The sequence below is a fragment of the Silurus aristotelis genome (assembly GCF_946808225.1).
Source record: "Silurus aristotelis genome assembly, chromosome: 7".
Classification (NCBI taxonomy): domain Eukaryota; kingdom Metazoa; phylum Chordata; class Actinopteri; order Siluriformes; family Siluridae; genus Silurus; species Silurus aristotelis.
The window spans coordinates 16,517,114-16,533,709 of NC_139580.1; the positions used below are offsets into that span (position 1 = coordinate 16,517,114).

At 35.7% G+C, this 16,596-nt stretch overlaps 3 protein-coding genes across 3 annotated transcripts in view; 1 reads left to right on the plus strand and 2 right to left on the minus strand.

Moving 5' to 3' along the window:
- Positions 1–2,847, minus strand: part of LOC310729433 (dynein light chain roadblock-type 2) — a 130,721-nt gene extending 127,874 nt beyond the window's left edge. Inside the window, exon 1 of the mRNA XM_083547603.1 lies at positions 2,844–2,847. Coding sequence (XP_083403729.1) covers positions 2,844–2,845 — 2 coding nt within the window. The 5' untranslated portion in view covers positions 2,846–2,847. The remainder of the gene's footprint in view (positions 1–2,843) is intronic.
- A 3,047-nt stretch (positions 2,848–5,894) lies between these two features.
- LOC310729374 (cadherin-related family member 3-like) lies at positions 5,895–9,755 on the minus strand (the record flags this gene model as incomplete). The annotated part of the gene is made up of 10 exons (XM_083547470.1): positions 5,895–6,157; positions 6,256–6,358; positions 6,534–6,690; positions 6,832–7,019; positions 7,151–7,298; positions 7,408–7,509; positions 7,628–7,707; positions 7,924–8,009; positions 8,098–8,130; positions 9,701–9,755. Coding segments are annotated over 10 exons (1,158 nt in total), but the record flags the coding sequence as incomplete, so codon positions are not given.
- Positions 9,712–16,239, plus strand: dus2 (dihydrouridine synthase 2). Its single transcript, XM_083547575.1, has 16 exons — positions 9,712–9,806; positions 11,098–11,240; positions 11,412–11,457; positions 11,571–11,662; positions 11,760–11,803; positions 11,907–11,967; positions 12,082–12,129; positions 12,261–12,326; positions 13,032–13,102; positions 13,202–13,288; positions 13,531–13,699; positions 13,840–13,961; positions 14,399–14,545; positions 14,729–14,816; positions 14,937–15,010; positions 15,123–16,239. Exons 2-16 carry the CDS (start codon positions 11,115–11,117, stop codon positions 15,391–15,393), a joined length of 1,512 nt encoding a protein of 503 aa, XP_083403701.1. The 5' UTR covers positions 9,712–9,806; positions 11,098–11,114; the 3' UTR covers positions 15,394–16,239.
- The last annotated feature ends 357 nt before the right edge of the window (positions 16,240–16,596 follow it).

Sequence of the window (16,596 nt, forward strand, 5' to 3'; positions counted from 1 at the left end):
TATTTTATTATAAAAAAAGAAAGAAAGAAAAAAGTTGGGACAGGGCAACAAAAGGTTGTAAAAACAAGTGTTATCAAAAATAAATAGCCAGTAACATAACTGGGTATAAAAGGTGTATTTTAGAGAGGCAGAATCTCTCAGAAGTAGAGATAAGCAGAGGTTAACCGCTCATATGGAACAATTTCAGAATAATTTTCTTCAATATTTTGAAGACTTTGAATATCTCATCTTTTACAGTATATAATATCATTAAAATGAATTGCAGAATGAAAATCACTGCATGTGTTTATAAACACCTCCAGAAAGCATTGTCCGTGAACACAGTTCCACAAATGCAGGTTAAAGATTTATACAAAAAAGAAGGCATACAATTTGCGAATCGATGCATTCTGTTTTTACTTACACAGTACAATGTACACAGATTTTCTGGAATTGGCGTTGTATACAGTAACTACACTTTACCTTTAAAATACTTTTTATAACTTTTTGCCTTATTGTGTAAACCCATTAACATATCTTTCTTGAAAAATAAAACAGGGTTTCAGAATACTCTATGAAAGGAAGTACACTTCAGTGCACTGCAGAGCACCATGTACACATACTTTCTGACCTAGCATGCTTTTTGGAGCTCTGAGGAAGCCAAGGAACCTTGAGGAAACATGCTCAGAATTGCCCCATGGACAGTAACCTGGGTTAAAGTTTAAACCCAGGCCCCTTGAGCTCTGCAGTAGCAAACGTATCTGCTACATCACTGTGCTGCTTTTTCTGCTATCCTATCATTCAATTAAAAAAAATTGCTGCTCTAACACCCACTTCAAATAATCAATTGCTATTCTACAAGATGAAGTGAGTTTGTTAGATTGGAAAAGAAATAGCACACACAGGATAGCGAAGACACAAGGATCAGAGTAGACAAATGTAAAGAATGTACGAATAAACATTTTTGAAATATGCAAGTAGATAGAGCCCAGATCCTCATGTTATTACAACAACAGTATGTAAGGAGAAGGAAGTGGGTAATTCTAAGGGCCCTTGTGTAGACAAGAGTCCCAAAGGACAGAATTTGTTCACAATAAGGAAGCCAAATGTGTATTAAACTGTCAGTGGCTCAATTTCTACTATTGTACCTCTATTAACCTAAGTCTTATGCATAGCATGTTGATATGTTTATGTTTGACATAATTAATGCTGTTAGGGTTGCTTATTATGTACTGGAAAATCTCTCTCTCTCTCTCTCTCTCTCTCTCTCTCTCTCACTCTCACTCTCACTCTCTTTGATATTTGACAGCATCCATACACATGAGAGGCACAGGGTGGGAGTTAAGCCTGTCTACCTCAATTGCCACACCACTCCTCCTCTAGAAATCCTCTAAAATGTCACACCATTTATTCATCTTAATGCGAATGTATTCCCAAAACAAAATACAAAACTTAATTATGAAAAGCAAATGCATTATTCATGTGTTGAATTTTTGATAAACAGCCCATCGAGGACCACCTGCTCATGTACCACAAAACACGATGCCTGATTTAACGCTGCATTTTTGACGCAGACACCAGTGGAGGTGAGAATGCATCGGTGCAGATAGAAACAATAGCCTTTAATATGTAGATATTATTCAAGGCAAAGGCTAAATCATCTTGAACATACAGCGGCTGGGACAAATATAATACAGATGAATTTGGATCTACTAAAATGGTACAAAATTGTGCCCCAAACCCACTCCCTGCCACTTGTCTGCCACTCTATCTAAATATTTAGACACTGCCACCAGGTTTACTTTTTTTTTTACAGACAGTAAAAAAGCATGCTGATGTCATCTTGTGTTTAACAAATAGACTTTTACAGTGTAAACTGAATTTGATCTACAATGTTGGAGCTGTTTTGCTTTTAAGGACTGTGTAAAACCTCAAACAGACTGTGAGCTATATTTAGACAGCAATCTATACAAATCAGATTTGTCTCGTTACAGAACGGATGATTATGAATCCATTTTATGTGCAGCGTAGCACTGAGTCATATTTTATTCAACATGAGTTAAGTGTATACAAGTGGGAGACCTGTCCCAGAGCCCAAAGCAGGGCTGATGAAATATAGAAGAAACATAATATAATGATGCAAATGTCAAGACTCAAGCCTCAGGCCTGAGCAGTTACATTAGTGCTATGAGAATGTTTTCCAGCTGATGCAGGCTCCCTGAATCAGCACCAATGTGTGTGTGTGTGTGTGTGTGTGTGTGTGTGTGTGTGTTTGTGTGAGTAAGAGAGAGAGATGTTGAATCTAAATAGTGTGACGGTAAAACATATCTCATAACATATATATATATATATATATATATATATATATATATATATATATATATATATATATATATATATATATATATATATATATACATATATCTTATCACTTAAGCATCATTAAAATATGTCATGGTCATATTGCTATGAATAGAATCATTTTTATAGACGCGTTACTAAAAAGAAATCATAGAAAAAGCATAGACAAGACTGACATCTGCTGTTCAGGACTAAACATTGTTTAATATTAAATCCTGGATCGTTTTCACCAGTTTTATTTTGCGAATAAATTGTCACTGAGCACTGGAAATGCTAAGTAAAAGTGATTCCTCTTTAGCACTTTAATAATGTAGGAAATCATTCGAATTCGTACATAATCTTCCATATATTTGGAAAATATTTTGTTAATTTAAAAAGCAAAAAAAAAAAAAAAAAATCCACAATGCTAACAGGCAAAAATTAACTAACACATCAGACCGGATGTTTTGTCATCATTTACATACAGCTTTTCTGACATAAATTATATGTGAGTATTATATTTTATGATTCCTCTATAATATTATAAATATTTTAAATATAATTTATATTCCTTTATTCATATGAGGAGTTCCACTTGATTGAAGATTGAAATTCAGTCACTTTAGGAACTACTATGGACTGTGCATTTGCTAGCTAGATCCTTAGATGTCTTATCCGAGATAACCATTTGTCTTTTTGTACATAAAGATGCCCTATTACAGTATTTTCAACAGGAATATACTGTAATAGGGCATCTGTATGTACAAAAAGACAAATACAGTAAGATATATTTTGTACACCAGAACTCACCATGAATACATCTTGCTTGCATCCTATTGAAGTAGAAGGTTCAGTACTTACTTCATGACATATTTGCTATATTATTACTAGCTTAGATATTAGTCTTGTGCACCTACCTCTGCCTGTGATGCTGTGGAAACAAGGGAACAAATAAATATTTGATTATCACATTTTAGACTTCCAAATAATCTCCTAAGTGTGGCAAGCTTTTTTGTTCATGTTTATTCTTTTAGGGGTTTTGGGGTTATTTTATGCTATTATATCATTATAAACTAGCATTGTTGATATCAAAAGTTTGTGAACTATACTCACACTTCCTTTTTGCCATCTATTCGTGCAGGCTCACAGCAATGACACTTTTTAGTAGAGAAGTACAAGCAGGAGAGGTAAGCCAACATGAGCAGGAGAAGAAAACTTCCCAGAGCAATGACAAACCACACATACCAGTCACCGGTATTGAATGCATTTTTCTCCACATTGATATATGTGACTCTGGACTGTAAATATATATAAAGACAATATATTAGTTTTTGTAGTATTAAAGTTTTAAGAGTGTTGATTTCAATGCAGCCTTTTGTACAGTAGATACTGACCTTCTTTCTCTCATACTTCCAATATTGTTATTTTGGTTTTCTGTGTCCATATTCACATAATCATTGTTAAATATAAATACTTTAAAAGTTTACAGCCTGAAGCCTGAAATCACATACCTGGTATTATATGAACCTGCATCTATTGAAGTAGGGGATGTTCAAAGGTTGAATGAACAAAAACCTAAATTATACTTTCAAGAAAGTATTCCCAAGTCTTTGGTCTTTAAGTAAGATTTGTTTTTTATTTTTTGGGTGTGTTCTCTATGAAACCTTGAAATAGGTCTATTTATATTGAGATCATCTGACATTTTGATAGCATTTAACTAATTATGTGACATCTGATGATAAAAGGTTGTGACAAATCACATCAGTGGGGTTACATGCAATTATTTATACAATAATTAGAACGTTAACTGCATTTTCTACTGGAAATTCAACTATACTATCTACTGTATACTGATTTTTGGCCAATTCTATATTTTTTTTCATATCAGTTATTTGTTCAAAACAATGTATACTTATGCAAGTATGACAGCTTATTCAGCGTCAGTGCTTACTAATGGCTTGCTGTAATTTCATTTTTTTATTGCCAGTTCTGGATTACAGTAATGCATATACAAAATTCAGCTGCCTCATTTTTTCCTTACACCAGGTGCCCTATCTTCTGGTTACTCTTCCCATTTGTTTAGGAAGAAGTCAAAGTTTAATTTCTTACATCTCACATTCAGTGCATGAGTAACCATGCCTTATTTATCTAAACTCCTGCAATTTTTTCCACACTTTTCCAAAACGATTTTCCTTGAGTTTAAAGGTTACATTTTTTGGAATGTAAATGTATGCAAACCTACAGTGGGTGTGGTGATGACAGTGGTGATCTTGGGATCAACCACTGTCATCACCACACCCACTGTAGGTGTGGTGATGACAGTGGTGATCTTGGGATCAACCACTCGCACATTGATAATAACAGTGCCAGTCTGAAAAGGGTCTCTGGTATGGCCTTGCCATGACCAAAGGTTGGCATCAGAAATCAGTGCTACGAGTCTGTAGCTCCACTGTGTGTCCAGCCCTTTGCTGAAGTCAAATGTACCAGTATCAGACTGGTATGTTTATGCCTGCGCTTGGTGAAAAGCCAAAATGGTTGTTCACATTGCTGGCTCCTAAAATGGATTGAGACAAGATAATTGCCATAGAGCTTTTAACAAACACACTAACCCACAGAAGATACATAAAGGCTGATAGCGATCTTCAGGCAGATTCTGTCAGCAAGTCATGGGAAGCTTGTAATGTATGACTCAGCTTTGTTAAATTCTATCTCTCTCTCTCTCTCTCTCTCTCTCTCTCTCTCTCTCTCTCTCTCTCTCTCTCTATATATATATATATATATATATATATATATATATATATATATAGATAGATAGATAGATAGATAGATAGATAGATAGATAGATAGATAGATAGATAGATTGTTATAACATTGTTATTCAGTACCTGAGAAAGCGTTGATGAACGAAGTGGGTGGAGTGTCTCTGTCTGTGCAGGAAAGTGTAAAACCTTGGATAGCGATCCCTAAACTCAGGTCTACTGGAATTACTAGGTTTGTGTTATTGGGGCCACATATCGGAGGCTCATCATTAGCCTCTGTTACATTAATAACAACCTGTAAGTGGGCAAACAAGAGTGAGAATGAAGGCACTACTTTAAGCTTTATGTGCTCATTATTTCCACAAAGATTGGGCTCTAACTGAGGTAGTGGCAGATCGTGGCCTGATAGGATCTCCATCCACCACTTGTTGTTTAGCACGTGTGTCTGCATGTCCTTATATCTGGGTGAGTGAGCAAGGTTATTTGGCCCAGTAAAGGATCCAAGTGGAAGATTTTTCTTCTTCCTCCTGCACCTCCACCAGACACTATAGAGTACTGCAGTAAGGTTGGATCAGCATGCATGATCAACTGCAGCTGATCAGCATGCATGTTCAGTTAAGAAAAGAAAATAGTAGGCAAAAGGAAAACACCATTACAAACTGACAAGCCAAAATTTGTCTTTTTTTTGTCCAGTATATTGCTTCCACCAGTTAGCTTGTTATAATTAAAAATCTAAATTGGCTAACTCGCTGGTGTTTCTCTAGCCACTAGTTTCATGGTTATCATAGACTACATTGAATTGTACCTTTAGTTAAACAGTAAAAATATATTTTACTATCATGTACTCCTCTGATGTTTTATACTGTCATTATTTTAGTATTTATTTAGGTTTAAACATTTTATGTCCTTATGTAAGCTCATTGATACACTGCTAGAAATAAAAGGGGAAAAGGATGGAGTTGGAGACAAATGGTACTTACTTCCAAGAAGTTCAGAAATAGCATAAAAATAAGACACAGGATGAAACAAAGGTGCAAATTTGTTAGCCAGGGTTACAGTCACATAAACAAAGGCATCTCCTACAGAGAAATAAAAGTCAAAACTTTCAAACAGTGTGCATATATACAGTTAGATAATATGTGCAGGAACCTTGTTTGGATAAACTCAACTGACATACCTTTTAAACTGATGTCATTTTTATCTACTGCTGTAATCAAGAGGCTATATCCATTTCCTGCATAGAGATTGCCAGGATCTTCAAAGTCCAAAGTACCATTCAGCTGTGGGGAAGTCAAATCAACTATATGTTATAGAAAACACAAAACAGAATAATAATTTCTCACATTTTTTTTTTAATTTAATTTATTTTAGTATTAATGTATAGTGCCCTGACATTAGGTGCAATAAACTTAGGCAGTACACAATGTTCACAAATGTGCATGTGTAAACTTTTACTATAATCTGGGTGGTTTTCAGGGCAAACAGCTGACTGCAACCCAGGCAGGAGAGACCAATAAAGATAAACTCTTTGAATAAAGGCAGCACATCGTTATCAGTACATGTGATGGTAGAAATTATGGTTCCCTTAACCTCGGTCTCTGGCACCCCTCTCCTGTTTTAAACATATAAACACAGTTTGCAAGATACCACATAACTATAATACTATATAGCATCAACTCGGGCACACAGACATATTCTAAACATCTAATCTAGTCTTATTCCCAATACAGTGTATGTAAAAGGAGTAGTTCACCTCTGGTTTTCAGCAAAGCAAATGGGAGGGTTGTCATTAATGTCTTTGACAGTAACAGTGATGTTAATTGTGTTGAGTAATGGTGGCCCAGTAGGACTAAAGCTGGCTGTAACAGTCACTGTGACTGTTGGACTGTCTCTCAGTGGTGCTGAGTCTCGATCCATCCTGTTTGCAATTGTAACCAATCCCACAAACCCACAAAACTAAACCCACAAAGACACCAAGAACATCTCAGATTTTCAAGCAAAATAAAAAAAACTAATATTTTTATTGTGAAGACATAAAAAAAAGAGTATTAATCATTTATTATTGAATCAACCTTACATTTGTGTATGGCAAGATAATTGTCACTTATGGTGTAGAAAATGAAACTGCTATAAAATGAGTCACTGGGGACAACAGCAGTAATATCGGCCATCATGTGCCCTGAGCTCAACTCTACTGTGACAGTAAAAGATGTAATGGTGCTATAAAAGGCAAAATATTATTGTATGCTGTAGGAAAGATGAATAGATGAGTCTTGCAGTTAAGAAAGAAGAAATTTTAGATTGCTTTGAATGTAATTGGTTTACTTACTTTACAAAATATGGTTTGTTATCATTAAGGTTAATTATACTGATGAACAACGGTTTGGTAGCAGTGTTATTCCCATCATTCACTGAGATATTGAAGTAATACCTGACCAACAGTGACAAAAAGGACAATTCACAATAAAATACAAAAACACTATATATAATATATAATACAAAGGTGACCCATTTTCCAAAGGAATGCACTAGATTTCTGGATTTCTTACCTCCTGGGATCTGTGAGATAATCAAGTTGTTTGACAGTGAACAGGAAGCCGTTACTGTGATCGATGCTGAAAGCAGCAAACTGTGGGGAATTACAGATGTTTTAAATACATAAACCTCGTGATAAAAAAAAATCCCAATTGAGATTTTGCAGTACTGCTTAAAAATAGTGTATTTATAATAATATATGACAAAAAATGTTGTATTGAATATGGTCAGGCAGAAAGAAAGTGTGAAAAAATGTGATTGAGAAAGACCCCAATTTGCAATGAACAGAGAGTAGAAGATATCTACATACAGTTAGAGGTTTATTTTCAGGGTCAAAGACAGCTGGCTGATAGATTAAGCTTGGCAGAGACTTCTCCACTATGTAGAGGATTGAGGCTAAAACAAAGATATTTTATTATGACACCCACAATGACCTTTGTATAATCAGACTACACACAAGCCAGTGAACAAAGTAATTCCATACTTTCATCCAAGAAAGCTGGAGGCGCATCCACATCTGTTAATATAACAGTCAGTGTCTGTAATTCATAGATTGCATTGCTGTCCACCAAAAGAAGCCCCAGAATAAAATGATTAGATGAGCTCTCAAAGTCCAGATTTGGGAAGCCTGTAACAGTGACCTAGACAAAATGTTAACCAACTGAACATAAACTGAAATGCTCCAATTGAGACACAATTCATTTCACCTATATATTTTTGTTAATGAGATCTATACAGTAGTAAAATTAAATTAATCTTGTAGGATGTTATGAAAATTAAAAACTCCTAACTTGATAAATCAAAAGAACCTTGGCATGTGTTGAATTCACCATATACACTAGGAAGTCATTAGTCAGCGGATTAGAGTTGAGTAGCAGAGGAAATCCAAAGGCCACACTTGTGCCTGTGGAAAGCCCAATCCTAAAACAGAAAACTTCAGTTCCAGCTGGACTATTCTTTTGTAGGTTTACTGTGGCAGGCAGGCCTTGTAGAGTTATACTAAAGATTAAGCCTGAATCCAAGACAAGAAGAAAGTTGCATAATTCTTGACCACCAATGCATTATAAATATTAACCAATTAACTACTATTAACTAACTAAATTAAAAAGTGTTATACATTTGTGGGGTTTTTTTTATGTAAAATATATTGAATTACAGGAATTACAATTTTACCTTAAAGGCAAATTATGTATATTTAAAGTATACAGTTATGAATCTCACCAGAAGCCAGCCATACAACAAGAAATAAACTCAGAAATATATCTATGCTGGCTATTCCTTTATGTCTAAACAAAGATGCCTAAAGCCATCTGGTGTGTCCAGGCTCTTATAGTATATTCTGTAGTCTTAATCACTTTATGTGACTTTATGACACCTAACTGCCTTCATGATTGTATTGTCATTTAAGTGATCAAACATGTCAGAACATGTATAAGTACAAGTATGCAATAACATGTCGATGTAAACTTCAGATGAGATGAGAATCTCCCTAGTCCAAACATAACCTTAGATTTATTTGTAAAGAAAAACAAATCAATTTTAGGCTACTATTTGCTGACAACATTTCATGTAGGTTTTTCAAGTAAAAAATAAATAAATACTTGATTTGCCACATATGGGAAAGGTATGTCAGACAGAAAGCTAAAAGTACAATAAAAGCCTAGCATTAATAATAATGTGTGAATTCTCACATGTACATAAGATTTGGATGGTATACGATTTAGAATTTGAAGTAAATTCTTGTGCATATCTTATTACATACATTTCTTGCAATAACATATAATAGACACCTAAAGACTATTGTATAAAAATGACTAATAAATTGGACCATAACATTACTCTTTAAACCTCATATTGTGTGTGTGTGTGTGTGTGTGTGTATATGTATGTAGTTTCTCCATATATATATATATATATATATATATATATATATATATATATATATATATATATATATATATATATATATATATATATGAAGAAACTACATGTAATCAAATTTGCACAAACTAGACAAGGACGCCATTATACTTTTAGGGATATTCAGTACTGCTGATATTAGTACTCATATTCTGCTAGTACGTCACCTATAAACGTGGCCAAATGTCCTGTCGCTTGATGATGACGTAGCAGGAACCGGAATTTGAACACGCGTTACGGCGCTGTAAACATTGTAGCGTGTTTTTAATGCCGGTAAGTTTATTGAAATAAATGATTTGCTGTGTAACAAGGCCACGGAATTTAGAACTAGCTAACAAAATGCTTAATATCTTTGTTGTGACATGTCAAACTCTCTGAATGGTACATGTTAAATGATGGTAATTAACTGTCAGCTAACCGGTTACAGGCACATGTCAATAGAGGCTACACACAGCTGCTTGAATCAGTCTACAATTTATCAGTCCGTTTTTATTCTGTCTGTCACTTAACAGAATGCACTATAGGGTCACATTTGACCATAGTTATGAGTTATAGACTAATCCCAGGTGTTGGTGATAAAGAACTGACTGATGAACTATTCAGAGTTGCAGATCAGTAACTATACAACTACACGGTCCACCTATATGTTACATTCAACTAATTTATATAGTACATGTTATGGAGTTTTACTTCGGCTGATAAAACAGCCACTTCAGCCACTAAATCATAGATGTGTAACATTACCAGGTATACAGCAGGAAATGGCATTCACCCTTCCTGACCAAAATGCCTTTTGTTCCTGATCTTCCCAAATAAACATCCATGTGCTTCACCTTTATTCTCTAATCTCCATCCTTACCATGGAGGAGATTTCATCCTGCTACATGATGAAATCTACATTCTTGACTTGAATTCAAGTGATCTTGAAAGGGTTACACTGACACCACTGCACTAAGCCAATCATCAAATGATTATATCTTCTTCTTCTTCCGCCTGCTCCCATTAGGGGTTGCCACAGCAGATCATCCGTCTCCACACTACCCTGTCCTCTACATCTGCCTCTTTCAAACCAACTACCTGCATGTCTTCTCTATCCACATCCATAAACCGCATCTTTGGTCTTCCCATTTTCCTCCTTCCTGGTGGCTCCATCCGCAGCATGCTCCTACCGATATACCCCATGTCCTTCCTCTGCACATGTCCAAACCATCTCAATCTCGCCTTCCTCACCTTTTCTTCAAAACGACCTACATGCGCATTAATGATTTTTTGCTCCCAAACACACGCTACCAAATACATTGCATTTCATGTTTTGAACATAACACATCTCAGTGTCATACTACCGAGGGTTACAAAAAAAAATGGGGAATCCAAGACAGGTTTTGTAAACTTTTTTTATTTGCTTTTGTTTGGCATTGTCAATTAACCATAAAATCCAAAGATGATGTAGCATAATTTCACGTGTAGGATACAACATAAGACATTTATTTTTAGTTGAAACCACTGCCATTGACTGGTTAGTCATCTAACATTCAAGCTTATGGTTACATCTTTTTATCATCAGGTTTTGAGGAAGGTATCATGACATCTGTACTGGGCAAAATGGCATTCCACAATAGGTTGATTCTAGCACCCATGGTGAGAGTAGGTACTTTACCCATGAGACTTTTGGCACTGGACTATGGTGCAGATATTGTCTACTGTGAGGTAAGGTTTACATATTTAATTTTTTATTCTTTTTGTCTAAATATTGATGTTTAAAACAAGTTTTAAATATTACAATATTACAATACATCTTAGCATGCTTGTATTATTTTGTAGCCTGGAGAGACTTAATTTTCTTGCATGACATGATGATTTTTTTTTCTTTTCGTAAAGGAACTGATTGATCTCAAAATGGTTCAGTGTGAGAGGGTTGTGAATAGTGAGTCTTTCTGTACTCTATTTTTTTGTAATCATACAAAGATAACATTCATTTTTACCTTAATAGAAAATATTAGAGGTTGTATCCTTGTTGTGTTTTGTTTTTCTTGGCAGATGTTTTGGAGACTGTGGACTTTATAGCACCAGACGAGAGGGTTATGTTTCGCACCTGTACTAAAGAGAAAGACCATGTAGTCTTTCAGATGGTTAGTGTTAGTGTTTTTTTATAATGTATTTAACTAATGTAAATTATAATAGTGTTAATTTGCAAACGAAAATGTATTCTTTCTTTTGTTTATTTAGGGAACGGCTGATCCAGAGAGAGCACTGGCCGTAGCCAAGCTTGTGTGAGTTTATCAGAGAGTATCTCGGTATACTCCGAATTTCAAATCTCTTCTAGTCTATGCTTTTGCGAACTACTTGATGATCTAACGTCTTATTCCTGAACAGTGAGAATGATGTAGCAGCTGTTGATGTGAATATGGGCTGTCCAAAGGAATACTCGACCAAGGTGTGAACTACTTGTCAAACATGTACCTCACCAGTTCTCTTTCTTCAGGAGAATGTTGTTCTCTGTTCTTATGTTTGGTGTGCTATTGTCTGTACTATTGTCTGTTTCCTGCAGGGTGGAATGGGATCTGCACTCCTTTCTGATCCTGACAAAATTGAGACTGTATGTATCCAATTTGTGATTCAGCAGATACAGTGCAACATACGATTACTGACCTTTTTGTTGTGTTTCATTAGAATAACTTTGTTTTTAATATCTCAAATTATATTTACTATTTTTGTTGTTCTGTGCAGATTCTGACCACTCTGGTGAGGGGAATTTCAAAACCAGTAACTTGCAAAATTCGAATCCTTCCCACTGTAAGTGTTCATTGGTTGCATTAATCAGTTGCTTTAGCATAAGAGTATTGATACAAAACCAATTTTGTCTTACAGTTAAACGAATAGACATATGTTGAACATAGTGGCTAATCCTTCAGTTCAGCCTATGTCCATGAAAATCCCCCATTTGTTTAAGCTCATTTTTTACTGGAAGTCCTGAAAGTTGTGAAATCTAGAATTCGGATGTGCAGCACTGCATGGAAATATCAGAGAACAAAATCTGATTAGTCTGAAATCCTTTCTCTTTTAGTATGTTACAAAACAACAGTGTTACAGATGGGTAATAATATATTGAGAGTCCAGAAGGGAAAGTTTTGAATCGGAGAATTCATCAATGATTATGTACTATGCATTATGTGGTCGAAAGTATGTGGGCACTTGTCTTTGTACTTGATTTTTGAGTGTGGCTATGGGGTTTAATCATTTAGCCAAAAAGAGTATTAGGCAGGAACATAAGGTAAGGGAGAAGACCTTGGGTGAAGTAAGCATTCCATTTCACCCCAAAGGTGTCACGGCTACAGGAAACCTAGACATTCTACGCAGTTATGTTGCAACAGGGATGAAGCACATATAAGTGAGCTGGTCAGGTGCCCGCGTACTTTTGGCCACATAGTGTATTTTAAACTAAAAATTGTGCTAAGAATGGTACTAATTATGATGATGTACTAATCATTGCCTTATCAGCTGGAGGAAACCATTAGTTTGGTGAAGAGAATTGAAAAAACAGGGGTGGCAGCAATAGCAGTGCATGGCAGGTAAGACCTCTTTGAAGCAGTTTTTGTTTGACATTGAGGTTACAATATATTGCTTGAAGGTATGTTTACAGCTGCACAGTCAAAGTCTCTGTTTCTCAGGATGAGAGAGGAGAGACCACGGCATGCAGTCCATTGTGACTATATTCAAGCTGTAGCTGAAAATGTGTCCATTCCAGTGATAGCTAAGTCAGTATCTGCTTTTATTTGTACCTTCTGATTATTGAATTTCATCAGTACTGGAAGCTTGTTTTTATTTATTTATTATTGTATTTTTGCATAGTTGCTTGAGAATTGAATAGTTGTGGTGTTTGTTTTATGTCCATTTGTCAATTTTAAATGTATACACCAGGAAAATATATTTTTTCCTCCAGCATACACCTATTTTTTATTCCCTCTTGCATCAGTTATTTCTTCTTTCTCTTTTGTAGTGGTGGTTCTCTTGATCTTATAAAAACATATGATGATATCGAACAATTTCGAGAGACAACAGGAGCATCTGCTGTGATGTTAGCTCGGGCTGCTATGTGGAACCCATCAATATTTCGTTGCCAGGGAATGGTGTCAGTAGATGAGGTTATGGAAGAATATGTCAAATATGTGAGTACTAAACCTTTTTTCAATTGCTTAAATAAATGTTTTTGATACTTTTTTTCCATTATTTGGTGTGTTACTGTTCCTGCTTCAGTTACAGTGTAGTAAAGAGCGTACACAATAGTACATGTTGTTTTTGTGTGTAGGCTGTTCGCTATGACAACAACACATTCAACACTAAATACTGCCTGTGCCAGATGTTAAGGGATAGGGTGGAATCGCCAATGGGCAAACAGCTTCATGCAGCACAGACCAATGAAGAAATCTGGTAAAGTATTTAGTTAAGCATGCAGATGTTTTATAAAAGGAAGTGCAGCTCGGCTGCATTAAGGGGCACACTGTGTTTAACAAGAGTCTAAAAAAGTGTTACACAACAGCATGTACCTCCAAAAGTATTGGAAATGTAAGGCCAAAGGAAAAAGATGAATATGGCAGTATAGACAGACTTTTAATATTAATTTCCTGTTATTCATATATAGATATGTTAAATAACTACACTATCAAAAACCATTATTATATTTCATTAAAATGGCATGAAATTTTTTATTTACCTTTGGATGTTGTACCTGTTAAGCATAGTCATGTTCCAGCAGCTGCACTTGGCCTGAACTGTTATCTGTTCTTGTTTTGATGGGTCTTACCTAAAAAAATTTTGAAGTAAATAATAATAACAGAAGTGTATTTGTGTGTTTGTGACATGAGCAGTAAGGTATTTGGAATGACTGATTTCTATAAGAATACCCAGGCTGAGCTGGAGGCTCGCAAGAAAGCCCTTGATGCCACCAGCAGCAATGTTTCAGACCAGCCTGTAATGGACGGAGATGTCATCACTATGGCTATTAAGTTCGAAAGGTCGATTCCAAATATAAGAAAAAAATGACAAAATATTTTTTTTTTGTATAAGTAGTGCAGTATAAAATGTTTCAGAAAGGTAAATCAGTATTATTGCTTAGTCCCTAAGCATAAATGGTATTCAAATATTTCGATGTTTAAAATATTATGTGAAGAGCCTAACATAATATGTGTGTAATCCAGGAGAGAGTATCCCCCTCAGATCACCCCAAAGATGTATTTGCTTGAATGGAGCCGGAAGAAGAAGGTGGATCAGCCTGTGTATGAAACTGTGAGATCTGAACGCAATAACATCAGCATTCTTCATGTAACCACAGCATGTAAAACCCTACGCAACAGCTGCACTTCGGAATTGCAAATTTAAAAATTTTCATAACTTCTCCTTTTTCAGGAGCAACGTGCTCAAGACAGATGTTTCCAGTCCACAGTATTAGTGGCAAATAAGAAGTATAGGTCCACACTATGGTTAGTTAATAATAATAGTAAGCTATTAAAAATAGTGCTGCATTATTAATAGCTTTTATTATTAAAACCTTAAACTCTAATTCATGATAGTTTTTTTTTTTTTTTTTTCCAGGGAGAAGTCCAAGAAATTTGCTGAACAAGCCGCTGCTATAGTGTGTTTGCGCACACTCGGTGTGCCAGAGGGACGTATCGGAGAGGGCTACTCAGGACTGGTAAACAAGCGAAAAAGGGAAGAGAAAAAAAGTACCACTTCAGAGGAGGACAGTGTTACAGACTTAGCACACAGGAAGAGACGGCTCACTGAGCCATCGCAAAAAGAGGAACACGGATTAAATGACAATTTGGTGGTAGTGAATGGCTCCTGTGGTCAGACTGTGTCCTGACCATGACTAGATGACCACTGCTCACGTTCTGAATCCTCCACAAGGGGTGTGTCTGCTGCTATTTGTCTGTTTTACATTTGTAGTGATGCACCACAACATATTTGATTTAAACCCAGAGACATGTCAGCTTGAAGAGATGCATGTTACCCTAAATACTATGCACTCTTTTTTCTTTTCTTTTTTTTTTTTTTTTTTTTTTTTTTAAATCAGATAATTGTTTTAAGTAGTATTCCTCACTATGACTATGTGCACCACACCGCCATTTTATATGGTACATTTACTCAGTGCTGCTACACCGATGCACTCTCTGTGCATTATAGTGTATTTTTTTTGGTCTCAACCCATCTGTTTATTACCAAACCAGACATGGCTTGAACTGGGTGAGTGAGAAGAGAGCTACACCAAAATGTGCAGAGTATTCTTACCTCACAACCTGGATTGAGAAATGCTGTTCTAGTCTATATGGATAAATGGATGTTTAATAGACCACCGTTGGATGTTTAACTTGAGTCCTGCTGACCCACTCTAATGTAACTTTAAGTTTGCCTAGCTCCCAACACACCACATCCAGTCCCAACGTAAACAAAGTACCATTAGGACTGGAGTATAGAAAGCCTGCCACAGACCAGAATGAGGCTTTTAACTGTTGACCTCACAGACTCTATTTGGTGTAAACCAAAACTAATATAATCATACATTTGGTCATATAATGGTTTCTTATTAAAGGTGACCTGAGGTGTTTATGGTGTGTTTGTTGAACGATTGTGTGTGTGTGTGTATATATATATATATATATATATATGTGAACATCATTTTATTTTTATTAAAACATGTTAAAGATGTAAATCTTCATTTGTGTTGCACTTTCCACAGAAAGCTTGTGGTGATAATTCACATTCTACACCAGAAAGAGCTGATGTGGGTACAGGTTTTCCTTCAAGCCAAGCAGAAGCCACACCCGAGCTGTCTATTGAAAGCCAAGATCAACTAATTAGACATGTGGAATCAGGCGTGGCTCCTGCTCGATTGGAATGAAAACCTGCACCATCAGCAGCCTTTTCTGGATAAGAATGGACACCCCTGTTCTACAGTATAGTGTTTCATTAAATGAGAAGTAGTGTGCAGTGTTGGTTACAGGTGTATCAGATTGTTTTTTACTTCTGCACTGGTGAACAAATGTTTATAAAATTCAACCAACCAAAT